At 40.0% G+C, this 26136-nt stretch overlaps 1 protein-coding gene across 1 annotated transcript in view; it reads left to right on the top strand.

Moving 5' to 3' along the window:
• The first annotated feature begins 861 nt into the window (after nt 1-861).
• Nucleotides 862-26136, top strand: part of CACNA1S (calcium voltage-gated channel subunit alpha1 S) — a 91192-nt gene continuing 65917 nt past the window's right edge. Inside the window, exons 1-11 of the mRNA XM_032217895.1 lie at nt 862-1025; nt 7982-8087; nt 18075-18214; nt 19910-20043; nt 20827-20979; nt 21210-21415; nt 22267-22370; nt 23063-23211; nt 24013-24094; nt 24628-24788; nt 25325-25550. Coding sequence (XP_032073786.1) covers nt 862-1025; nt 7982-8087; nt 18075-18214; nt 19910-20043; nt 20827-20979; nt 21210-21415; nt 22267-22370; nt 23063-23211; nt 24013-24094; nt 24628-24788; nt 25325-25550 — 1625 coding nt within the window. The remainder of the gene's footprint in view (nt 1026-7981; nt 8088-18074; nt 18215-19909; nt 20044-20826; nt 20980-21209; nt 21416-22266; nt 22371-23062; nt 23212-24012; nt 24095-24627; nt 24789-25324; nt 25551-26136) is intronic.

The following is a 26136-nucleotide window of genomic DNA, read 5'->3' as shown; positions in this document are numbered from 1 at the left end:
AAAACCTAAATTGGAACCGAGTGCTAGGAAAACTGTCTAAAAGTAAGAGCAATTCAGCAGTGGAATTAATTATCCAAAGTGGTAGATGTCGATGGAGATTCTCAGACATCCAGGTCATGGTTATCCCAAAGGTGCTTTTCAAGAGGCAAGTGGACTTTCTGGTTTTTCTTTGAACAAACACATTTCTCTTCTCATCCAAGAAGTTTCTTCAGCTTCTTAGTAGTGGATTCCCAGTTCAGAGACTGGATAACCTTGTTTCCAGAATGAAGAGGTTCATGCCTGGAACAAGGGGTTTGGATTTGATGTCCTCACTCTCAAAATCTATTATAATAACCAGGAGTTATGATGTTTCTGGGGAAAGTTGTATTCAACTATGGGTATGGCTTTTTAGGCAGAGGCCATTACAGGGTATTTGTTTAGTGTGTCTTTAAAAATAAAATATGGTTGTAAGGGCCACATTTATGAATTAATAGGAATTAAAAACATTTAACTTTAAGACTGATGGGAGAAACCCACCTCCTTTCCTCTGACCTGGATTGGTAGCTCAAAAATGCCAATGTACCGAGTATGAAGAAGGAACAGCTGCTGAGGCCCTTTTGCTGTCTCAGGAAATCTGACAGCCCTGGGAGCCAGGCTGATGGCTAATTATAAACACATGCTTGGTGTACTTGTGTCTGGGGGAGGGCAACTGCCAGCCCCGCAGCCCTACACTACTCTGAGAAGATTGGGTCAACCGAAGCAAGGGATTCAGAGGGGGCTTGAGCTTCCCTGGGGCTGGGGAAGGGGGCCTAGCTGTGGGGCAAAGAAGAGGCAGAAGAGACAAGAGAAGTCTGGTTCAAGGAGGCAAGAAGGAAAGTTATTATGGAGCCCACATCTGTCCAAGAGGATAGCCTGAAGAAGAAACAGCAGAAGGAAAAGGCTAAGAAAACTGCTCTGGAACTTCCTCCTAGGCCACCCCGCTCTTTGCTGTGCCTCACCCTCAAGAACCCAGTGCGGAAGGCTTGCATTGCCATTGTGGAATGGAAGTATCCTTTGGGGGGAAATGTTGGGGTAGCTTCTGGAATGATTTGTGCTTGGCCTGGGGCCCAACAACCAGGTGTAAACATCTGAAACTTGGAGGAAACAAAGGCAAAGAGGAAAGGCTGAGAAATATTGCCTAACAACGCAGCTCTTTGGTGACCACGATCTATAGAGCAAATTCTGTTTATGTTCTCTAGAAATGCAGGGATGGAGTCAGATTAGGTGTTGGTCTTTGTCTCTTTTAAGACAGGCATCAACAAACAGGGAAGAACTCAAGCATTTATGTTGACCCTGCCTTCAATTGATCCGTAACTCGGGAATGACTATAATAGCATGTGTTTACTGATGTTGTAATTTCTCATTTCTCTAAAGCGGTCATAAATGCTGGTTTTGAAATAGAAGACCTGAATGCAGTCGAGATGGTTAATTTGTCTGTCTCCTCCACTGAATTACGTTGAGTTCAGAAATAGCTTCCTGTCCCTCCTCAACGGATTTTATAACTGAGAGGATATAATAGCCAGGGTCAGAGAATCTTAAGCAGGAAGGTTCTTTACAAAAGCACCAACATTTTCCCTCCTCTAAGGCTGCAGGGTAGTTTTGTTCTGATTCAAAAACTAATTGATCATCGTACAATGTCTTTTTAAAAAAATTCTGTTCAATTTGACTCATTTGCTTGCGTCACATGAGTTATTTTATCCTAGTGTTTGTTGAATGGACAAAGCATTCTGTGATACGGTTTCTTATTCTCTCTTACTCTTTGTGTTGGACTATAATCTGGATAAGATTGATTTGTTCAGACATATTATAAGAAATTTATCTAGACTAAAGTTAGAAGAATAAGGTATATGGGCAGAGGTTTGGATGAGGTGATCTTTCTAGACTCCTGTTGAACATCCTAGTTGTAATCTGAATGTAAAAACAGATTATCAATCAGAAAAATAATCATACTGGTATGAATCATAGAATATAGTGTACACCCAGTAAGCTATTTCAATGAAACAAATGAAATAGGGCAAATATTAATATAGATAATTCTCAATTTATCACAGTTCATTTAGTGACCAAAGTTACAACAGCACTGAAAAAAGTGACTTATGACCATTTTTCACACTTATGACCATTGCAGGATCCCCATGCTTAGATGATCAAAATTCAGATACTTGGCAGCTGATTCATATTTATGATGGTTGCAAGGTTCTGGGATGTGTGATCCCCTTCTGTAACCTGACAACCAAAGTAAATGGGGAAGGCAGATTCACTTTAAAACCATGTTACTTTTAATAAGTGCCATGATTGACTTAACAACTGTGGCAAAAAATGTCATAAAATGGGACAAAACTCAAATGTCTCACTTAGTACATAGATATTTTGGGCTTAATTTTGGTCATAGGTCGAGATCTACCTGTATTACTTAATGGATAGATGAAAGAAAATGAATTTTTATCCTTTCCCTGCGTATACTTGGATAAAAACATGTGGCAAAACAAGCAGACTTTAAATTGTCTCATAATCTGAACACTGAAGCAACTAATTCTACGTGATGCCATGTTTCAGGCATGTGGTATGGTAGAAAAGTGGAGAATTGTTCAGTTCTTCCCTGAAAGAAATATATAAATCTTGGGCCAGCTATGGATAACCAACAGCAAAAATTTTATTCTCCTGGAAAACTGCCGCAAATGATTCTGTAGGAAAGAGATATTAGCAAATTATTGACAAATTAGCTGCAGGTCTTAGACTGCAACTGGGAATGTGAATATATAGATCCAGTTTGGTGAAGTGGTTAAGGCACCAGTCTAAAAAGCAGGAGATTGTGATAGTACTAACCCTTCGGGCATGAAATCAGCTGAGTGATTTGGGTCAGTCACTTTGTTTCAACCTAATCACTTCATAGGGTTGCTGTCATGGGGAAAATAGAAGGAGAAAGGAGTATTAGGTGTGTTAATAACCCTTTGAGTTATTTATCAAAATAATAAAAGCAGGAAATATATAAGTAAACTAGGTTATTTCTTGTTCATATTACACATTCCTTCTTTCCACCCTAGTTCCCTAATCCCTTGAACCAAGTAGAAATACCTCCCTCCAAATCTCAGCCCTATCCTTCTAGTAGTACCATAATGGCCTTCTATGGTCCTGCCCCTCAAATGTTGCCCACCCTTGACTTAGTGTAATGTGCGAACCCACCATATTTCAAATAGTGACTCTGCTAGCGGCTAGAAAGGGACAACAGATCGATGCCATGATAAACTGGTTTGATAATAGCATCTAGGCCAGTTTGAATATGCCAAGACTCATCGGCACTAATGCTGGTCACTATGGTATTCTTTCTTCTTTGTAAAATAATGTTTGCAGATAGGCATACATAAGGGAAAAATTAAATGAGATCTTTCACAGCTAGAGTCATGCATATGACTATCTAAAGTTTACTTCTTGCCTGGCATTGGTAAAATAATAAGTTCAAGGTCTATAATTGTCATTTTCACAGGGATAGATTTGGGACTTGCTGGATACATCTGGAATTTTGAGAGCGTCTGTGATTTTAGAGGGGAAACTCTTAGGCCTTCATGAAATGGCTGTCATGGTAGCAACTATCAGTTATAAAATGCCATCTATATTGGAAGACATTTTGATGAGATTTGTCTTTGTTCATAATTCTAGGCTTCCAGGAAATGCTATTTTTCACTTTACTTCTTTTTTTTTCTAATAATGCCTGTAAGAGCCAATATGGAGCTCTAAAGCAACCTGGGAAATAAAGACGATGCCGGAAGTAAAGTGATGCTTTACTGAAAAGTGAGGGAGAGAAGGTAGCTAGGCCTAAACGAGGAATACATAGCCAGGATACACTGGGGCATGAAGTTTCCTATCTCTGCTAGACTAATTTGAAATGCTTCAAGCCGTTCAAGGGGGCTATGTAAGTATTTTTAAAGTACGGGTAGTCTTCAACTTACGACCACAATGGAGCCCAAAATTTCTGTTGCTAAGCGAGATACTTGTTAAGTGGGTTTTGCTCCATTTTACAACTTTTCTCACCTCATTTGTTAAGTGAATCCCTGCAGTTACTAACATGGTTGTTAAATTAATCTGGCTTCCCCATTGAGTTCACTTTTCAGAAGGTCTCAAAAAATGATTACATGACCCTGGGACACTGCAACCACCATAAATATGAGACAGTTGCCACCCTGATGTGACCATGAGGATGCTGCAAGGGTCATAAGAGTGAAAAATGGTCATTCATAAGTCATTTTTTTCAGTACTGTTCTAACTTTGAATGCTCACTGTTGTAAGTTGAGGACTATGTGTAATATCGATGAACTGATCCTGCTGCATATTTTGATGTAAAGACTGTGGGCAGAAATTTCAGGACTTAACAACAGGGAATTCTAAATGGAAGGCAGTGATGTTTGTCTTTAGGATCAACCAGAAGAGCAGATGCAAATACTATCAGCCTTGAAAAGGCAAGACAATGGCCTGATAAATGTCTTGTCTGGAGCCCTGTCTCAAAGTATTTGTGCATCTCACATACACACACCAGCTTTATATGCCCCCGTTTCTCTCTTTATCACAGCTGCTTGGTGCTTTCACTGTCCATCATTTTACTAATTACTCTTAACACATCTCTTCTCCTAATTTAGCCATATGGATATAGTGCCTAGTCTTCATTCTTCATGCAAGCAATCAGTTTGCAGTGAATGTAGAATCTAATCTTAGAGCTCATTCAGTGGGTACAATATTCCCTCTTTTAAAGGGCGTTACACCCCAATTCCTTTACTTTTGGTCACTGATGGTATGAAATTTGGAATGGGACACCAATTTATAAACTGAGTACTTTTAAATTGAAAATATATATTACATACAGTATGGCAATAATTTTATTGTTCACATTTCATAAGGTTTCTTCTTATGAACTATTTATTTCTTGTGTAATTGAACAATTGCTTCTTCCCCGGGATAATGCAAATGCTATTTCTCACCTTAGTATTTTCAATTTCTGTTTGACTTTCCATGTTTCTCTAAAGTCCAGTTTATGGTGCTGAACTTGGTAAGAATAAATCAGAAAATCTGAGACCAGAACAATAATTTATGTTCTGTATGTTGAGCTATTCATCCATTTGTGGCAATGTCCTTCTAATGCTTATTCCATTCTTCTTCCTTTCTTATTTTTTTGTCAATCAATTCCTTTCCTTGCCATTATTTGTGTTTTATTTAATCAGCATTTTCAGGATTTTCTAGGACATAAATTATTTTCTTATCCTTGAAAGATTAGTTGCTTATTCTTTCTTAGGATCTTTTGTTATTGAAGCATAATATTTCATATTGAGGAAAATATAATATTTCATATTACTTAAAGTAAAAAGTTTTTCAGTTATGACCTTTGCAGATCCCCATAATCATTTGATCAAGATTCATATGTTTGGCACCTGGTTCATATTTAGGACCATTGCTGTCTCCCAAGGTCATATAATCATCATTTGTTACCTTCTAACAAGCAAAGTTAATGGGAAAATCAGATTGACTTAACAATGGATTACTAATTTATCAACTGCAGTGATTCACTTAACAACTATGGCAACAAAGTTGTAAAATGGGGCAAAACTCACTTAACAAATGTCTCACTTAACAAGAGAAATTTTGGGCTCCATTGTGGTTGTAAGTCGAGGACTACTATATATCTCTATCTCTATAAACATATACATTGAAGTTCTTTTGCTTTATTATTTCTCAATTGTAGAAAAAAGGAGAGTTTAACTTTTAAACAATAGCCACCTGGCATTCTGAAGTCAAATTAGTTGGTCATAGTTTCTGTTTCTGAGTGATTTTTGACATTTCTCTTGGATATTAGTTGCCTGCATGGCAACACCACAAGCTGCTATATCTTAGTTTCTCAGAATTTCTCTTTTCATTCTTCATAGGTACAAAAAGCTAAATGACTCTGAGAGCTACCTAGAATTAAATAGTGAAATCTTTTCTTCTGTATCGAAAAGCAGCTATGTAGAGTCATTTTAAATGGAAGGGTTGTGAGGGGGAAAATGCTTATTTACTATGTCATTTCATGTTTTTAACATCATTTTTATCTAGTCGCAATCTGATGCTTAACTATTAATCTATCAGTCATAACCTTCTGGCTGAGATTGTTTGGGGTCATAGTCAAAACATTGGTGGAAAGCAACCACCACATATTATAAATGTGACAACAGCTACTGTATTAAGAAAATTTAGACTCACATTTGAGAACGCACTGAAACCCTATCAGTCACCATTTCATTTATGGTTGGATTCATCTCACTATTTACCATGCATACTTACGTTATTATATACCCAGTCTGTGCATCATGTTGAGTCTCTGGGGTAGGAATGAGTTTTTAACAGTGGTAAAATTCTTTTTTTTTTTACTACCAGTTCTGTGAGCGTGGCTTGGTGGGCATGATAGGGGAAGGATATTGCAAAATCTCCATTCCCACCCCACTCTGGGGCCAGCCAGAGGTGGTATTTGCCAGTTCTCCAAACTACTCAAAATTTCCACTACCAGTTCTCCAGAAGCTGTCATAACATGCTGAATTTCACCCCTGGTTTTTAACCTCTTTGTTGTGGAGATAAATCACATTTATCACTCCTAAAGCCAAGAGTTCTCTCATGACAAGCAGAAAAGGGGAGAGTGAAATGTGTGTGAGAGTAAGAGAGAATTAGAGAAAGCCTTTTGCATCAAATTACATTATATGTATCTCAAAGACCCTCACATGCCTGCAGCTAATAAACTATGTCACAGTCAGAAAATGTTTTATCATAGATTAGAGATGCTTCTGCTCCAGCCAGGAAAGTAACCTTTCCGAGTGTTGCCAGAATAAAGTGTGTTTGGGTTCTAGTGTAGCCAAGGATCACCACACCCCTGAGTGCTAACTAGGGCACTCTTTCCACAGTATCATTTTCACAATAAATTACGTATAATTTAATTTAAAGGTAGTTTAAAACAAAGGCAATTAAGTGCTATAGCTCTTAATTGGATAATCCCTTGCAAACCTAAGCAGGGTAAAACGGGATTATAATTTGGATGGGGGAACCACTAAAAATCTCCCAGCTGTAGACCAGAGTGGGAAGTTCCCAAAACATCCTGGGAGAAATCAGTGGCAACTGACTTATGTATGGTTGCCAAGGAAACAATATGGTTGTGTCCATGAAGTCACCAGCAGTTGCATTCAATTCAAGTTAGTCTTTATTTTTTACCTAAATATGGAAAAAGGGAAGAGTTTTATGCAATAGAATTCAACAGAATATACTGTTATACAGCTTACGACCATAATTGAGCCCAAAATTTATGTTGCTAAGTGAGAAATTTGCTAAGTGAGTTTGCTCCATTTTACAACTTTTCTTGCCTCATTTGTTAAGTGAATCCCTGCAGTTCTTAACTGTTGTTAAGTGAATCTGACTTCCCGATTGACTTTGCTTGTCAGAAGGTCACAAAAGGAGATCACGTGACTCTGGGACATTGGAATTGTCTCTCATAAATGTGAGACAGTTGCCAAGCCTCTGAATGTAAATCACATGACCATGTGGATGCTGGAAAGGTCATAAGTGTGAAAAATGGTCATAAGTCACTTTTTTCAGGGACTTTGAATAGTCACTAAATGAACTGTTGTAAGTCGAGGACTACCTGGAGTTACTTTTTTCTACCTGTGTCTTTTTGCAGTCTACAAATCCTCAATAATTAGTGTTTGTTATCAACCAACATAGTTATAGTCTAATATGCATGCCAGAGTAGACTTTTGAACCCATTCTTTCATCCAAATATTTGAAGTACAGTTCCCAGAATCCTCAGCAAGAATGGCTGACTTAAGTGGTAAGCACTAGGATGTAGACAGACAGACTAACGTATCATTACTGTTTCTATTATTTACTGTTATTCCTATTATTACAGTCTTTGCCACAAACTACACAATCTAACCCAATATTCCTTAACAAGCATCTTTAGGCCCTTTGAAATCATCATCCTATTAACTATCTTTGCCAACTGTATTGCACTGGCTATCTATCTGCCCATGCCTGAAGATGATACCAACAAAATGAATTCCAGACTCGTAAGTCACTCCAATTTCTTTTATTCACCTTTTTTTTAAAAACTGTTAACCTATACATGACTAACCCAGGGGTAGTCAACCTTTTTATACCTACCGCCCACTTTTGTATCACTGTTAGTAGTAAAATTTTCTAACCGCCCACCGGTTCCACAGTAACGGTGATTTATAAAGTAGGGAAGTAACTTTATAAAATTTATAAAGCAGAGTTACAGCAAAACCCTACTGCCCACCATGAAAGCTGGAACGCCCACTAGTGGGCGGTAGGGACCAGGTTGACTACCACTGGTCTAACCTATACAGAGCATGCTAGCTGAGGAATTCTGGGAGTTGAAGTCCACACATCTTAAATTTGCTAAGGTTGAAAAATTTTGCTTAAAGTGTGCTGAAGAATAGACTACTGTATTTCTTTGGAGCAGGGCAAAATAGACTGGTATTTTCTTTTCACTAGCAGAGAAGGAAACAGGTTTAAATCCTGATGTTTGAACTGTATATCTGTAAAAATGAAGGAAAGCTTGGGGGCTTTCTAAAGAATTGTTGTGTTAATTCTCTCATGTCTCATAATAACTAGGGATATTGGTTTCAGACAGCGGTGGGTTTCACATTTTGTTACCACCAGTTTGCCCAGGGCGCACCCACCCACTTCGCACATCTGTGCCAGCTTTACAGGCGCATGTACCCCTTCCATACATGTGCCTGGCTTTTCCGTGCATGTGCCTTGCTCATGTGTGTGCCTTCCGCACATGCACCCAGCATTAAAAACGTGCCTAAATAGGATGGCATAGAGCCGGGGCGGGTGGGTGATTTCCTCTACCAGTTCGGGTGTACCAGTCCAAATTGGCTGAATACCACCTCTGGTTTCATAAAATGTAAGAGTTTGTGTAGTTGTGTGCAAATTTGTAAAAGAGAGGGACATCCCCCTCCTTTTTTATTACGTAGGAGTAAACTATCTAGGTACAAAATGTCTTGCCAAAGATCCATGGGACTTTTTTCTTTTATAGATGGAGGTGGTTTTACTATCTGCAGTAGTGTTCCATCCTTCCTTTGTTCATTAGCATTTGGGAGGAGGTGTGCAGATGCTTTATATAGCTGCTTGCAAAGTTTTTTTTGAATTGCAAAATAGCTATTGTTTTTCATTTGGAAATGTGTTGTGTAGTTTCCCGCTCCTCCTGCTTATCTTCTAATCTTTCCTACTCCGTATAGAACATTTTTCCTAGGTATATACAGAGGGGGAAGTTATCTGTAAATGTAGATTGAAAAAGAGAAACCTGGTTGAATTCTACCAGATGGAGAGATTTAATTTGGGGAATTTAATGAAAGGGAGTCTTGCATTTGGCTTCTCGTGCTGAAAACTACATATCTTTCACTGTCCTTAGCATTAAAATAAGCCTTTATTTTATTTATTTTATTAGAGGGATGCGGTGGCTCAGTGGCTAAGACACTGAGCTTGTTGATCAGAAAGGTTGGCAGTTCAGCGGTTCAAATCCCTAGCGCCGCATAATGTTACTTGTCCCAGCTTCTGCCAACCGCAGTTTGAAAGCAGTTTGAAAGCAGTTTGAAAGCATGTAAAAATGCAAGTAAAAAAATGGGAACCACCTTTGGTGGGAAGGTAACAGCCTGTGAGCTTTCGGCATTTAGTCATGCCAGCCACATGACCACGCAGATGTCTTCGGCCAGCACTGGCTCTTTGGCTTTGAAACGGAAATGAGCATTGCCCACTAGAGTCAGAAACAACTAGCACATATGTGCGAGGGGAACCTTTACCATTATCTTTTTTGTTAAAATAGAGTAGTTGGGTATAATCTTCTGTGCAGTACCGAATACTGTCTTTGCATGAAAGGATGATGCTTTCATATATTTGAGGTGGACTCTTGCTCATGTGGCAATCATGATTTTGAGGCAGGAAAAAGATGCACAGAGCATGTCTAGAATTATCTCCAAATGCTTCTCCCTTGGATCACCCCCTCCCAATAGAATAGAATTCTTTATTGGCCAAGTGTGATTGGACACACAAGGAATTTGTCTTTGGTGCATATGCTCTCAGTAAAAGGAAAAAAAGAAAAAATACATTCATCAAGAATCATAAGATACAACATTTAGTGATAGTCATAGGTTACTAATAGAAATCAAATCATACTAGTAAACAAACAGAACAATATAAATTGTAAAAAATACAAGCAACATGGTTATAGTCATAAGTGGGAGGAGATAGGTAATAGGAAGGATGAGAAGAATAATAGTAATACAGTCTTAGTAAATAGTTTTACAGTGGTGTGGGAATTAGTTGTTTAGCAGAGTGATGGCATTCGGGGAAAAACTGTCCTTGTGTCTAGTTGTTCTGGTGTGCAGTGCCCTATAGTGTCGTTTTGAGGGTAGAAATTGAAACAAGTTATGTCCAGGATGTGAGGGGTCTGTAGATATTTGCACAACCCTCTAATCTAATCTGTACACTAATCTATACAAGGTGTATTCACAGGGCCAGCTATTATAGGTTTTGCTTCAGATATCAGCATATATATATATTGTGACAGAACTCTGGAAGACTTGTATTACAATATTATAATAGAGCAGCCAAAATATTTGGAATGGATATAAGGATGCAATGAAAAACAGTAGAGTAGAAAGTATGTAAGGATCCAAATTCAGGCTGTTATATTGACACATTGAAATGGAAAGATAATGGAAGATTTATCACAATAAAACATTAGATGGGAACAATTGATGATGTTCCATCATCACCTTCATCTCAAAGAAAAAAAGAAAAGAAAGTAAACATAGTGACATAAACCATATTAAACCAGAACTGCAACTCGGTACCGTAATTGCCTGGTTTATGGTCTGTTAATCCATTGCTTATAACTTAGCGCTATGAGGACTTGGCACTTTTTAGGAAGAAAAGATATTTGCATCTGGTGGCAACATCTCAATTTTTTAGAAGCATTGGAATAGGAAAGGGATGAGTAGAGTGACCAGCAATGCTATGTAAGCTATTTAAAGGCACAGTGGGGCTATTTAAAACCTGTCCACCGATTCAGCTGAGAAAGCCAAACTAGGTTTCATGGAGTTCCTGGAAATGCTGATTCAGAGGGTCTAGCAGCTAAGAAGCCATCACAAACTAGAAAAAAATGCCTCTTTACTTGGAAGAGGAAATAGCAGAGAGGTGGGTGGAGGGGACCACAGTCTCATCCTTAACTCTCCCTCATTATTGCCAGATTGTGTCTACTTTCTTCTTTGTTAAAATTCTGGTAACAGTCACTCAGGAGATGATTAGATATGACAAGCATCTTCTCAGCCCTTCTGTTAATTCAAACTGTGGGGTAGTCAAAACTCCTGTATAATTGATTGACTGTTTTAGTAGATATTCCCCCACCACCAGGAATTAGTTCACTAAACTTTTTTATTTGTTTATATTTATTGTCAAATGTATGCAGCCATCCAAAACAAGTGACTTAAGACAGAATACAACAAAGCTAGTTAATTAGTGAATGCTAAACAGCAACCACTATTTTTATTATTATCATTAAAAACATTGCTAGCTATAAAAAGGAAACTAAAAAGAGGAACTGTTGGGCAAATGATTGTTAATAATAACAGAGACACCTCAATAATTCACCTGGAATCTCCAGGACTGATGGCACAATCAGGCCTTGAGACGTCTTCAGAATATCAAAGGTGATGAAACCAACCTGACTTCAAGCGGGAAAGATATTCCATAACAGGTGCAACAGCAGAAAAAGCCGGCTGCCTAGGGCCCACCAAATGTAGCTCACTAGTTGATGGAATCCATGCCCTCTCTTCTGGATCTAAGGAGACAGGTAACTGTAATCGGGGAAGATAACTCTGTCACCTTCATGTTACTCATCAGTGTCAGCTTCAATTTCAAGCTAAAATTTGCCTAACCCTGAAAAAGGCCCTGGATATTCTAAGTGTGTGTGGGGGTGTGTGGTGTGTGTGTGTGTGTGTGTGTGTATTGATTGGGAATTGCAGCTGTAAGAAGCTGAAAGAGTCCTCTGCAGCACTGAGGGGTTGAAAATGGACTTGTTTTGAAGTTAGCCAGCTACTCTTTCCCTGGGTGACATCAGTGGGGGGATATGACCGGTACGCCCCGTACCGGGGCGTACCGGTGCCTGCTGGGAGCACCAGGTACCATTCTGGTACGGTGCTCAGGACGGCCCACCCACCTGCCCGCCCTCCTTATCTGTATTAGAGCCAATCGGGGCTTACGTGCATGCCCATGGAGCATACAGCGCCTGTGTGACGCTCCACCGAGCAGCTGGAACGTCGCGGAGTGTTGTGGACGGTAAGTATGCATGTGCGCACTGTGCACATGCTGTGCGCATGCATGTGGTGGACGTCCGGCCCCGTTGCACTGTACCGGTTGCAACGGGATCTGGAACCCACCACTGGGTGACATCTTCCATATCACAACTTCCTCCATTTCTGCCAGAAATCCACATTGACTCAATACTTTAAAAAAAAAAAACACATGTTGAGACTTTAAGAAAAGTGCAGAGAAGAGCAACAAAAATGACAAGAAATCTGGACTCTAAACTCTATGAAGAACAGCTAAAGGAACTAGGTATGCTTATGTTAAGGAATAGAATATTGAGAGGCAACGTGATAGCAGTCTTCCAATACTTGAAGGGTTGCCACAGGGAAGAAGGCAACCATTTATTTTCCCTATCACCTGAGGTCAGGAGAAGAAGCAATGGATGGAAGTTCGTCAGAGGGAGAGCCAACTTGGAAGTAAGGAGGAATTTCCTGACAGTGACAAAGATTAAACAGGGAACCATTGCTGGAGGTTTTCTAGAAAAGATTAGGTGATCATTTATCCAAGACATTCTGAGGACGCCTCCCTTGGTCATGGGTTGGACTAAAAGACCTCCAAGGTCCCTTCTTACCCTATGATTGAATAGGCACTGGAGTCCATTGGTTTCCCTACAAAATATGCAAAAACAAATTTGATTTCCTACCAAGCATGTTGTGTCTACTTTTTCTGATTTTCTACAACTTCTTGGTGTATGTGTGTGTGTGGGGGGGGCACCGTTTTGGAATGTTTCATGTAGAGATAGTGAAATTTGGAGGAATCTAGGAGATCTTTTTTAAAATTAATATTCTCAGCGCCAGATATGCAAGGGATAGTAGTATAGTGAGCAGATTGGGCAGAATGAATTTTCAGAAATGTTTTAGGGGAGGTTTCTTATAATAGGTATGTGAAATTAGATTACTGCTTTGGGGGAGTAGAGTTTTTCATCTCTATGTTTTATCTAATGGTTGTCTAGAGTTGACTCCTGCAGCCCAGGTCTCCTAGCCTTAAACAGCTCAGATAAATACACCTTTTTAGAACTTAATCATTTAGGAAAACAGAACAATGTTTGTGCCACCAAAATTGCCATTTTGCAACTCCTTTTTCTTCTGTCACAGAAATAAGTTGTATGAGTTATATAGTATTTACATCTCAGAGTTTGATTAAAAACTCAATTTTAGTACAGTGTGTCAGCTGAATTTTGTACTTACTATTTTCTATTCCTATTTTTCATAACTATTCACTATTAATTTGTATCAGAAAATAGTTTACAGTAGGATAGTTCTTTTATTTAGCTGTACTTTAAGGTTGGTATAAAATCATAATGTCATGATTTAAACTGTAAGAACGTACTATACATTGTAGCGGTGCAGTGATTAAAATGCAGTATTGCAGACTAATTCTGCTAACTGCTGACATTTTGATCCTGCCCGGCTCAAGGTTGACTCAACCTTCCATCCTTCCGAGGTTGGTAAAATGAGGAGCCAGTTTGTTGGAGACAATATGCTGATTATTTACTACTTAGAGAGGGCTGTAAAGCACTATGAAGTGGTATCTATATCTAAGGGCTATTGCTGCTGTATATTTATTACTGTCATACATATATGCAACCATAGCATATCGGTATGAGTAAATGTAAATTATTATCACACTATATGAGCTGCTAGATCATTAAACTATCTATCTATCTATCTATCTATCTATCTATCTATCTATCTATCTATCTATCTAGCTATCTAGCTATCTAGCTATCTAGCTATCTAGCTATCTATCATCTATCTATCTATCTATCTATCTATCTATCTATCTATCTATCTATCTATCTATCTATCTATCTACCTACCTACCTACCTACCTACCTACCTACCTACCTACCTACCTACCTACCTACCTACCTACCAGGGGTGGGTTTCTCGCCCCGTTCCAACTGGTTCGGTTGGAACGAGGCCGGCGGCGTCCTCGCGCATGCGCGTGGTGCGCGTGTGCACACGCACAGCGCGCGCATGCGTACTAGCATCTGTGCGATGCTCCAGCTGCTCCTGGAGGATCGCGCAGGCGCTGTATGCGTCCTGCGCATGCGTGGAAGCGCAGAATTCGGCAAAACCGGGTAAGGAGCGGGCGCGTGCGGGCGCAGGGCGGGCCTTCGCCGTTCCCGGAAGTTACTTACTTCCGGGTTCGGCGACCAACCGGATCGCGGGGACCGCCGCGAACCGGTTGAAACCCACCCCTGCTACCTACCTACCTACCTGTGATGTGCTGTGATGTTCACGGCCGGTGAGGCAAGCGGGCAGGACCTCCTCCCCCCACCCCTCCAATCTAGGCAGGGTCCAAGCGGCTCCGTAAAAAGAAAACCTGCCTGCCTCTTGCCTTTGAAGGAGAGGAGGAGGAGGAGGAGGGCACCCCCTTCGGGAGGGGGGTAGGACAAGCTGCGGGGTTCATCTCCCCACCGCATAAGGATCGGAGGGCTCGCCTTGGAGTCTGCCTCTCTGAGCGCGCACTCGCTCGCTCGCTATAGCTGGGGGAGGGGGGCAGTGGGGGGCTTTAAGCCAAGCGTCTGAACGCAAGAAATGAATAATCTCCTCGAGCAGCCTCGCACACCAGAAGCACCGAGGAGGGGCAGCAGCAGCTGGCATTGGCAGAGCCCCCTGCCTCCGCCCACCCTTGCGCACCAGGATTTTCCTTGTGGCATTTCGCCTCCCCGCCACCAGCTGGAATAGTGCGCGTGCACGCGCCATCCACCCCCCTCACCCCAGCTGCACCTGAGGAGAGGGGGGAAAGCCAAGTAGAGCCCCCCTTCCCACGCAAAGCCCTCTTAAAGCAGAGAACAAGCCTGCTCTATGACGGACAGGCGCACTGGCACTTTAAAGTGCATGCTGCCACCCCGCTGTATGGCCAGGGCAGCGGCATGCTCTTTAAAGTGCCAGCATGCCTCCTGGCCACAAACCAGGACATGTTTTGCTGTATGGCAGGCAAAACATGTCCTGGCTTGTGGCCAGGAGGCACATTGGTACTTTAAAGTGCATGCCGCCGCCCCGGCCATATAGCGGGGCGGCGGCATGCACTTTAAAGTGCCAGCGTGCCTCCCAGCCACAAACCAAGACATGTTTCACTCTATGGCAGGCCGAGGCGGCATGGCTTAAAAAAGTAAAAAAATAAATGTACCAGCCTGCGCACCAGCAGAGGCAGGTAAAACACACACACACACTAAAAACAAATTACAATTACTTACATTACAAATAATTTTGAATTCCTCCCTCCTGCCCCCTCCCTCTGACCCACATACCTTCCAGCTATGTCAGAGGATTTCAACTCTCCTCTTGTCTGCCAGGATGAAAATGCAAAAAGAAAAATGCAAGATTTGGTCTAGCCAGGGCCAGGCAGGCTAGGATAGTTGCTGCTAGAGTCACCACGTGAATGACTCTGCTTAACTGTTTATAAAAAGCCTCTAAACAAAGTGCCCTCTGCAGGAGGAGGTGGGAGAATCACATGCCTCCTTTGCATAAGGAATTTTTCTCCTTTTAACCCTTGCTTAACTCTGAGCAAGGATTAAAAGGCAAAAAATTCCTTATGCAAAGGACGGCCATAGTTCTCTCGCCTCCCCCTACAGTTAGCACTAAGCAGACTCAGAGTCACTGTGACTCTGGAGTCTGGCAGCAACTACCTTAGCCTTTTTAATTATTTTACAATTTCTTTTCTTTTCCTCATGACACTGGTGAGGCCCCGCCTCCCCTGCCTCCCCTGACTGCACGTCCCTGCTACCTACCTACCTACCTACCTACCTACCTACCTACCTACCTACCTTCCTGCCTGCCTGCCTGCCTGCCTGCCTGCCTGCCTGTCTGTCTGTCTGTCTGTCTGTCTGTCTGTAAGGTAATACAAGATGCCCTGGCTATGTTCTCATATCATATAAAACCAACATTCTCTAGTATGGTAATTAAAACATTTTTCTTCCACTTTCTGTTAATTGCTCTTTACTATTTTATCCTTACATTGTATTATCTTAACTATACTAAACAAAATTTGTCAGTGTGGATGACAGAAATGGAAGCAAAGACTTCTGTTTGCAACTACATTGGAGAAATGCAAAGCCTTGACATTCAGCTTATTCAAATGTGACTTCCAAACAGGGTCTTTGTTGATTTGCAAATAACTGCTAATAATAAACAAGAGCATTTGCAATTGTTTTCCATGGGAGAAAGCTAAATCAGCAATGTATTTTCCAATGTATTAAAAAAAGAAATATTTGCCATTATGTAATAGCAATAGAACAATACGTACTATGGCATTTATAAAAGGACAGATCCACAGATGAAACCAAAGACGGGCCTGGAGCTATATTCAATGTACTGCATTCAATCTTAACAGTTCTCATGTGCTATAATTAAAAAAATATATACAAGGAATTAGGATTTCAGCAACATAACTTTAATACATTATATAAATACAGCACAGGTGCTCTGGCTAACATTACGGGTTGGTTTAGATTCTTATGAAAATAAACTGGCCCAGGCAAAGAACTTGGATAGCTGGTTTCTGGAGACCTTAAAAAAGGTACTGATAAGATTGAGTGAATCCAGAAATGGGCAACAGAAATGGTGCAAGGTCTGAGGGACAAAACATATCTGGAGAGATTGGAGGAATTGAATATGTACAGCCTGGAGAACAGAAGGGAAGGAATGACCTGATTGAATCCTTTAACTGTAAGGGTATGAATAAAGTTCTAGAAGGCAGTATTTTCAATATTAAGCAAAAATCAAGAGCATGTGGGCATAACCTCAAACCAACAGGAGAGGAGTTCAAAAGTAATGTTAGAACATATGACTTCACAGAAATAATAGTGGAATCTTGGAATCAACTTTCAACGGAGGTAGTGGGTCATTCATCAATAACTGGGTTTAAACATGGTTGGGACAAACACATACCCGTCAACTGACAAAGACTGGGAAATAAAACTTTAAAATGAAAAATAAAAAAGATAAATAATAATTGCAACAATATTTGTAACACCATCTAGCATCCCCATCTGCCTATCCTAAGTCCTTGGGAAGGACTTGATAAGCAAACAAAATGCCAAATCCAGTTTGAACATCTGGCTGACTGTGATGAACCCTAATAAATAAAAATAAATTAATTAATTAAAAACCCACAAAAGAGTCTCATGGATTAGTGGTGGGTTCCACCCAGTATGGCCCGGTATGGCCGTACCGGTAGTAGCTGGGAGCAGCTGACAGCATACCGGTACAGTGGCTTGTTTGGCTCACCCACCCGCCCACGTTCCATACTTGTTTTTAAAGCAACCGGCCAATTGCGCATGCACACATAGTGTGCAGTGCCTGCTGAGCTCCGATAAGCAACTGGGTGTTGCAGGGGCAGTGGAGTGCACCTGCATGCGCAGTTCGTGCACGAAGAGGATGCACGGCCCCATGAGCAGCATACCAGTAGTAACAGGGAAGGAACCCACCACTGCCATGGACCACTAGGTCTTTTTCTAGTGTCAGTTTTCTGTGTTTCTATTTAAAAGACACAAGCTTATGTCTGTTAAGGTCAAAACAATGACTGATGCCACTTATAGAGAAATAAGGTGATTTTTTCAAGCAGCATAGTATACAAGCAATCTAAATGAAACTATAATGTATACCACTAATATTGTATATCTTTCCCCTCTTTTTTTCTATATCTTGCAGGAGAAGCTCGAATACTTCTTCCTGATAGTATTTGCCATAGAGGCAATGCTAAAGATAATTGCCTATGGGTTTCTATTCCATGCAGATGCTTACCTCCGAACTGGCTGGAATGTCCTGGATTTTACGATAGTCTTTTTGGGGTAAACAAAGTCATTTTATTCAAGTCTCTCTGTGGTGGAGGGAAAACCTAGTAAAGTAAAATTATTTGAATGAAATTTATTTTTGAAAATTTGCATAGTGCACTGTAAGTTACTAACAAACAATTTAATTGTTATATACCTGTACTGAACTGTATTCCAGTATTTTTTGTTGTTGTCTGTGGTTTGATTTTTTAGTATTTGCTTCTTTATAGCTTATTATTGTCAACCAGGGCCAGTTTGGTGAGTGTCAGAAACTGGGAGACTGAGAATTCTAATCCCACCTTAGACCCAGAGATGACATTGGGTCAGTCCCCTTCTTTCAGCTCTAGGAGAGCCTCCTTCTGATATCTTGCCAAGAAAATTGCAGAGATTTGTCTAGGCAGTTGCCAGGGGTCAACATTGACTTGAAGGCACACCCACATTCATTATTTAATGTACATTTGTGTGTGTGTGTGTGTGTGTGTGTCTGTGTCTGTGTCTGTGTGTGTCTGTCTGTGTCTGTGTCTGTATGTATTTCTGTGTCTGTGTGTTGATCAAAGATCTATCTATCTATCTATCTATCTATCTATCTATCTATCTATCTATCTATCTATCGCTTTGTGTGTGTTTGTGTGTGTGTGTGTTCATTCCAGCATAACTCTGGAACACATTCAGCAAGTTCAACCAAACTAGGTACACAGATGAATAACTCTGTGGAAAAAAATACTGTAGGGGTAAGACACCTCTAACACCCCTCGGGGTGTGTGTTCTGTTAAGATACAGCCTTTTGTGCCTTAAAATGATTTCTACTGTACTGCCGTAAAATGGCTTCTACTGTACAGCGCAGTGAAGCTGCCATGGTAACGGCTTCACAGTACTGCATAAGGGGGCTCCCCCTGTAAGGGGGAAAATGCTACATTAGAAATTATGTTTGGTCTGGACATTTTCCCCCTATAAATAAATCCAGGAATAGCATGTTGCTTTAGTAGATAACTTTGAATTTGAGCAAGGGAGCAATCTAGTGAATCATATAGCACAAATGTGTAGCAATTGTGGGTCAGCTGAATCCTATGGGAACTTATTTTCCCCCTACTTAATGATTTCCAATCTGGAGATTCTTGCCATCATTGGAGAACAGCAACCCTCCCCATCCATTGACGCTGGGAGCTGCTGCAGTACAAAATTATCCCAAACCATCATTTTTCTCTGACTCAAAGCAAAAAAAAAAAACCCTTATATCCAGTATATACATTCTGTATTCAGTCTGTTATCAGTACACTACAAAGATGGATACAGGAGGTCATTTCCTGTACGAGTCATTTAGCTTACCGCAGGACGCAAACAATAAAAAGCTACCTTTTTTCCAATAAAGCCACTATCAAAAGGAAAACATATTAAAGTACTCACACAGGAACAGAGAGCAAACTATATATTTTTGCTGTGCAGTTTTCTACTGGGTCAATGAAAGCCATTTTTGCCACTTCATCAAAATGACCTTCGGTTGGACAAGATCTGCTAACCCATGTGACACGACGTAGAAAAACCTCATTAAGCAGCTACAATTTTTCAAAGGAAAAGATAAAAGCAAAATTCTATTGCTTCCACTGGAGGAAAATGTTTTCATCCATATAGCCCAACTTTTAATTTTTTAGCTTCCTCTGGTGAATTCTACGTTATTCGCACCTTGTACCTTTTCACTCTCCATTTCTTCTGAAGGGTCTTCACAGTGATCTTGGAGAAAATCAGTTTGATGGAGAATGCGCTCCTTAGCGGGCAAGGTGGCTTTGATGTCAAAGCTCTAAGGGCATTTCGAGTCCTGCGGCCATTACGTCTGGTGTCAGGGATACCAAGTGAGTAAAATGTCCTTGGTATTTGATAAATGAGTAGGAAGCTAAAGCAATGAAAGGATACAATTCCTGTGAGTCATTTGACCCATAGGTCAACTGAGAAATAATATATTAATATAAATACATTGCCACTTGAACTTATTCCTGGAAATTAGGAGGCAATAGATGTAGCCCAAGGGAGATAGTGTTAAAACTGTGCCATTTTCTTATTGCATTCATGTACTGCTGTATTCAATAAAAGTCTAGTCTTGCAGGCTAAAATGAGAATTAGCTGTTGAAAAGTTGTTGTGAGACTCTGAAATATGATTGATTGATTGAATTTATTTGCACCCATCTCTGGGAGGCTGTGTTCAGTAGTTTTAAGAGTTAGCAAGCAGAGGAAGAAACCAATAATCAAGTGGCATCTTATTCATGACATAAGATTGCATAATGGGGGCCAGGATTGGACAATATTACCTTACACTAGAATTGAAATATGTTAAATTTTGGAGAACATACTGACTTAAAGATGTTCTATTTCAATGTGTTTCAGTGAGTGTGAAAGATGGGAGCTCTGCTCCAGAAACATATAGTGAATGAAAACTGGTTTAAGATGTTTTCAGAAGAGAACAGGTTCAGGTCTCATAGCAATAGATCTGTTGTATCTGTTGCTATGAGATTTAGCATATCATCTTGTATTAGTTACCACAGAGCATGTTGCAGGGCATAACATTTAAAGTTATCAATTGGGGTCATATAACAAAATACGATAGTAACTGTAACAACCTGTTCTCTTCCTTCCTTTAGGTCTGCAAGTAGTACTGAACTCCATTATCAAGGCCATGTTGCCACTATTCCATATTACTGTGCTTGTCGTTTTCATGCTGATTATCTATGCCATAATGGGCCAGGATCTCTTCAAGGGCAAAATGCACAAGACCTGCTATTACAATGGGACAGGTATGGAATGTGCTGCTTAATGTAATCATAATAAATTAAATAAAAGTAATATGTGGATCGACCCCTCTGATTTTGGTGTGTCTGCATGAAGATAAGTGTGAAATTACTACCTCTGAAACTCAGTTTCAGTTAGAACTAGAGACTAAACACATATTGAGATGCATGGATACAAAGAGGAATGAGCCATTCTTCATAGAGTCTTATATTTGATTTTCTGTTTCCTTCCTCAGATATCTTGGCCACCGTGGAACATGTAAAGCCAGCTCCATGTTCTACCTCAGGCCATGGACGCCCCTGCATTATTCCTGGATCTGTGTGCAGGGGACCATGGGCAGGTCCCAACCATGGCATCACTCACTTTGATAACTTTGGGTTTTCTATGCTGACTGTCTTCCAATGTATCTCCATGGAAGGGTGGACTGAAGTTCTTTACTGGGTAGGCTGAGCATGAATAATATTTGTCTAGGCCAGATTGGTCGTGTTGCAGGTTGCCTCCAGAAGTTGTAAATGTTCCAACACTGGAAGTTTTAAAGAAGAGATTGGATAACCATTTGTCTGAAGTGGTGTAGGGTTTCCTGCCTAAGCAGTGGGTTGGACTAGAAGACCTCCAAGGTATTTTCCAACTCTGTTATTCTATTCTATTCTATTCTATTCTATTCTATTCTATTCTATTCTAATCATAGGATATCAAACTGTGGGATAAGGTTATTGGATAACCCTGAACTTTGCATCTTCAGTTTGAGAAGTAAATGACCCCCTCCCCTCCCCAGGGGTGGGTTCCGGCTTCTGTTACTGCCAGTTTGCTTAGGGATGCACTGCATGTGCATGCTTGATGTGTGCTATGCACGCATGCACAGTAGTAAAAAGAAGATAGAACCGGTTCAGGGGCTTGGCCAGCTGAGTTACTACCTACTCAGCCAAACTGACCTCTGTCCCTCACCCAAAGTTGCATATGACTTGAGCTACTTTCATACATTAGCTACAATAATTCCTGGCTGTAAAAAAAAACCAATAATGAAAAATGAGCCACAATTCAGTTTACTGAGGTTCTGTGGTTGCCTTCCTCTAACTCATGTCTTCTAATTTTGTGGTAAAAGTAGGAAGAAGAAGGAGTTATTTATAAATAATAATAATAATAATAATAAAGGCAGGATTTTTTTTTAAAAAATCTCTCTTTTGCTTGATTTGTCTCCTCATACGTTTCCTGGAAAGGTAGTAGAGATTTTTCAAAGGTGAGAATAATGATGATTTTAGTAAAACAGCATCTACTATTCTGTTTTGTTTTAGGTGAATGATGCCATTGGGAATGCATGGCCTTGGATCTACTTTGTCAGCCTCATCTTACTTGGGTCCTTTTTCATACTTAACCTCATTCTGGGCGTGCTCAGTGGGTAAGCAATTTTCAGAAATGAGACCAATTTTTAGAAGCAATCTTTTCTGACACATTTCTCACAAGCTGCTTTTTTTTTCTTAATGCTTTTTGACCAGAAATAGATGGACATAGCGAATCCATTCCCAGAAAAAAAAATATTTAAATTCTACTTGTAAGTTGGTAAAATTACCCCAATGTCCTTTCAATCTGAGTCAGTTGATGGGGCAGGGGGCATTGTGCTTAAATGAATGGCTCAAAAAAGCAGTCCTTTTTTTTAATGTTCAAAGTTGGCCTCACAACAGGAAAGGATGCTTTATTAAGTCCTCATTTTTTGTGATTCTTTTTTTAAATGTTATTATCTCAAAGAATGTAAATGGTCAAGATCTCTCTAAAGTTTCTGAAGAGACTTGTCTCCGCTTACTTCTGTATTTATAACTTAGCAGTACTGACATGAAAATCAGATTGAAAATTTCAAATGAAAGGAAAGCTCTTGAAATGAAAATGTAGGCCCACAGGTTATCTAATTATTATAAGGATGGGAAATCTAAAAGTTCTGGTTTGATCATGGAATATTCTCCACACAAGTAAAAGTGGGGAATTTTCATTATATGTTTTGAATCTAAAATGCAATGACTTGCCTAAGGGTGTCCCTTGCTCATGGGCTTAACTGCTATGCTAAGTATTGCTAGTGCTCATCTGAGTTTATTCCAGGGAGTTCACCAAAGAGCGTGAGAAAGCTAAATCAAGAGGTACCTTCCAGAAACTGAGGGAGAAGCAGCAATTGGAAGAGGATATGAAAGGCTACATGGACTGGATCGTTCATGCAGAAGTCATGGACAGTGACCGGACACACGGTGAAGGTGCTCTGTTCTTTCAGCAGGATTGCCCAACTAGTTTTGTACTATATATTTTATGAACCAGAGCATTCTGCAATGGAGCTTCTAATTATAGGAGCTTCCAGAACAAGCTGCTTGGTTAAAGAGGCTAACTAGGCAGCATAACCATTCTGAAACGCAGAAAAAATGGGATATTGGAAAAGGATACAAAATGAATTACAAAAACACAGCTTAAATTATGGCATTTTCAAATATCCATGCTTGCTTTTTAAGTGAACTATTGCTGTCATCATGAAGCTGATCATTATTATGATCAGGGGTGGGTTCCTATACCAGTTTGTACTAGTTCGCAGCATATGCATGCTGTGCATTGCTCATAAATATCAGTTGAATGTAAATTGCTCTGTGCATGCCCAGAAACATGCTGGCAATGGCAGAAGATACCGGGGAACTGATTCGGGGGTGTGGCCAGCCTGGGTTGCTGCCGGTTCTGTGACCCAAGCCAAATCACCGCTACCAGTTCAGCCAAACTGGGCTGAACTGGGAGCAACCACCTCTGATTATGATAGATAGATAGATAGATAGATAGATAGATAGATAGATAGATAGATAGATAGATAGACAGACAGACAGACAGACAGACAGACAGACAGACAGACAGACATAGATTATAAAAATCATCAGTATGTATATTCAACAGAGTTGCTGAACTCTGCAATATTTGTTAACATCAATTTCTACATCTGTAAATAAACTTTGTGGTAACATTATCTATAGCTCCATTAATTAATTTGCAAACATCATACCTGTGTTTAAATTTCATAGGAATGAGGTCATCAGATGAAGGTGGGTCAGAGACAGACAGCCTATATGAGATTGAAGGCATGAATAAATGGATCCTCTTCTTGTAAGTAGAGCCATTAAAATTTAAGCAAATTCATGTTCTGTAGTTCAGTGTTACATAAATCAATCATTTTGAAGGACTCTCTAACTTAATCTCTGGAAAACCATTACCTGTGGAAATTTGCATATCATTTGGTGAAGAAGTAAATGGTACAGTTTGCAATCCAACATACTTGAATGATAGTAGTGTAGAGAAGTATGATTTAAAAGTTTTCTATTAATAACAGGGGCAAGTACTATAATACATATTTGAAACTTGACGCCATAGCACACCGACTAAAAAAAATTGATTCTCCTAACAATGTTTCTCAATCTTAGCGAGTTTACATCATGTGGACTTCAACTCCCAGAATTCCCTAGCCAGCATATGCTGATTGAGGAATTCTGGAAATTGAAGTCCACACGTCTTAAAGTTGCCAAGGTTAAGAAACACTGCAAAGATCTGGAATTCAGATGTCTTTGCTTTACAGGGTTCCATTGTAGAGACTGGTTTGAGGAAATAGATCTAACTGCCCTTATCTTTTAAATCTCTTCTAGTCGGCACTGGCGACGATGGAACCGTCTTTTTCGCAGAAAATGCCGTGAAATTGTTAAGTCAAATTTTTTCTATTGGGCAGTGATCTTGATTGTCGGTTTGAATACTATCTCCATAGCTACCGAGCATCATCATCAACCTGATTGGCTGACTCATGCTCAAGGTGAGCTGAGCATTTAGTTTCTCAGTACTTTTCATGTTGTGATTAAAAGCAGGTAAGTGTGACATTGTCTGTTCAAACTTTAACTTCTCATGAAATTCTATTTTTCCCCAATGAACTGGCCTCATATCTATTAGCAACCATATTCTCATAACACTTTTGATTTGTTTGCTGTTCCATCACCAGTTGCAATGTCTTCTTATCTTAAAATAAATCTTCTTGTCTCTACTTCTCCATCCTCTTGTGCTTTTGGCCAAAAGAAATGATACATGAAGTTTCATGTGTCTCTTTCTATGATGAGAAGCATGGGATTACTCTTCAATGAACTCTAGCTCTTCTCCTCAATCTCCAAAGAATAACCGGTGGGAGGGGGAGTCTGCACAGAGCTGTCAAAATAACAGTGAGCAGAGCATCAATCATATCATCATGAGTGTCATTGTGACTTTGTTTTGGCTCTGTGGACTTGAGCCTTTGAGGAACACCTGATGGCCAGAACATATCCTTTCCATTCATCACTAGTAAAGCTTTTCTGCTTACAGATGTGGCTAACCGAGTACTTCTGGCCCTCTTTGCGGTGGAGATGATTCTGAAGATGTATGCCCTGGGCCTCCGTCAGTACTTCATGTCTATCTTCAACCGCTTTGATTGCCTTGTGGTGTGCACTGGGATCTTGGAGCTCATCCTGATAGAGATCACTTCCATGAGCCCCCTGGGCATCTCTGTCTTGCGATGCATTCGACTGCTGAGACTCTTGAAGATAACTAAGTGAGTTTCCTCTCTGGGAGAAGCAGAGCACTGTTGAAAAACATCCCATTCATATATTATAGTTATTTATAAAAGTATTTCCTTGGGCTAGTCCCATAAGTCTTTTTTTAAAAAAAAACATGAAGTCAGAATGCACAAGGGTTTTCCATTTAGAGGGCACTTTCAGTGTGTACGTCATATTGCGATCCCTTAGCCCTCAATGCTAAAAGCTACATTTCTGGAGTAAATAGATCAATATATTATAACAAGGAAAACTAGATAGATAGAAGATAGAGAGACAGACAGATAGACAGACAGATGATAGATAGATAGATAGATAGATAGATAGATAGATAGATAGATAGATAGATAGATGATAGATAAATAGAGTTTCCTTGTTATAATATATAGATCTATTTATTCCAGAAATGTGCGGGTGTATACATACATACATATATACATACCCTAGACTTTTAATTAGGAACAGCAGCATAAACTTTCTAAGAAATAACATATTTCTAAGAAATTTTGTGCTTCAATATCCTTAACATTGAAAATTGTCCATGTTACTCCTCTCTTCTCAAGTCACCTTAAATATGTGCTGAGC

Source organism: Thamnophis elegans, chromosome 5 (assembly GCF_009769535.1).
Source record: "Thamnophis elegans isolate rThaEle1 chromosome 5, rThaEle1.pri, whole genome shotgun sequence".
NCBI classification, from domain to species: domain Eukaryota; kingdom Metazoa; phylum Chordata; class Lepidosauria; order Squamata; family Colubridae; genus Thamnophis; species Thamnophis elegans.
The sequence above is the reverse complement of the archived record's forward strand: the minus strand, read 5'-3'. Positions and strand labels throughout refer to the sequence as shown.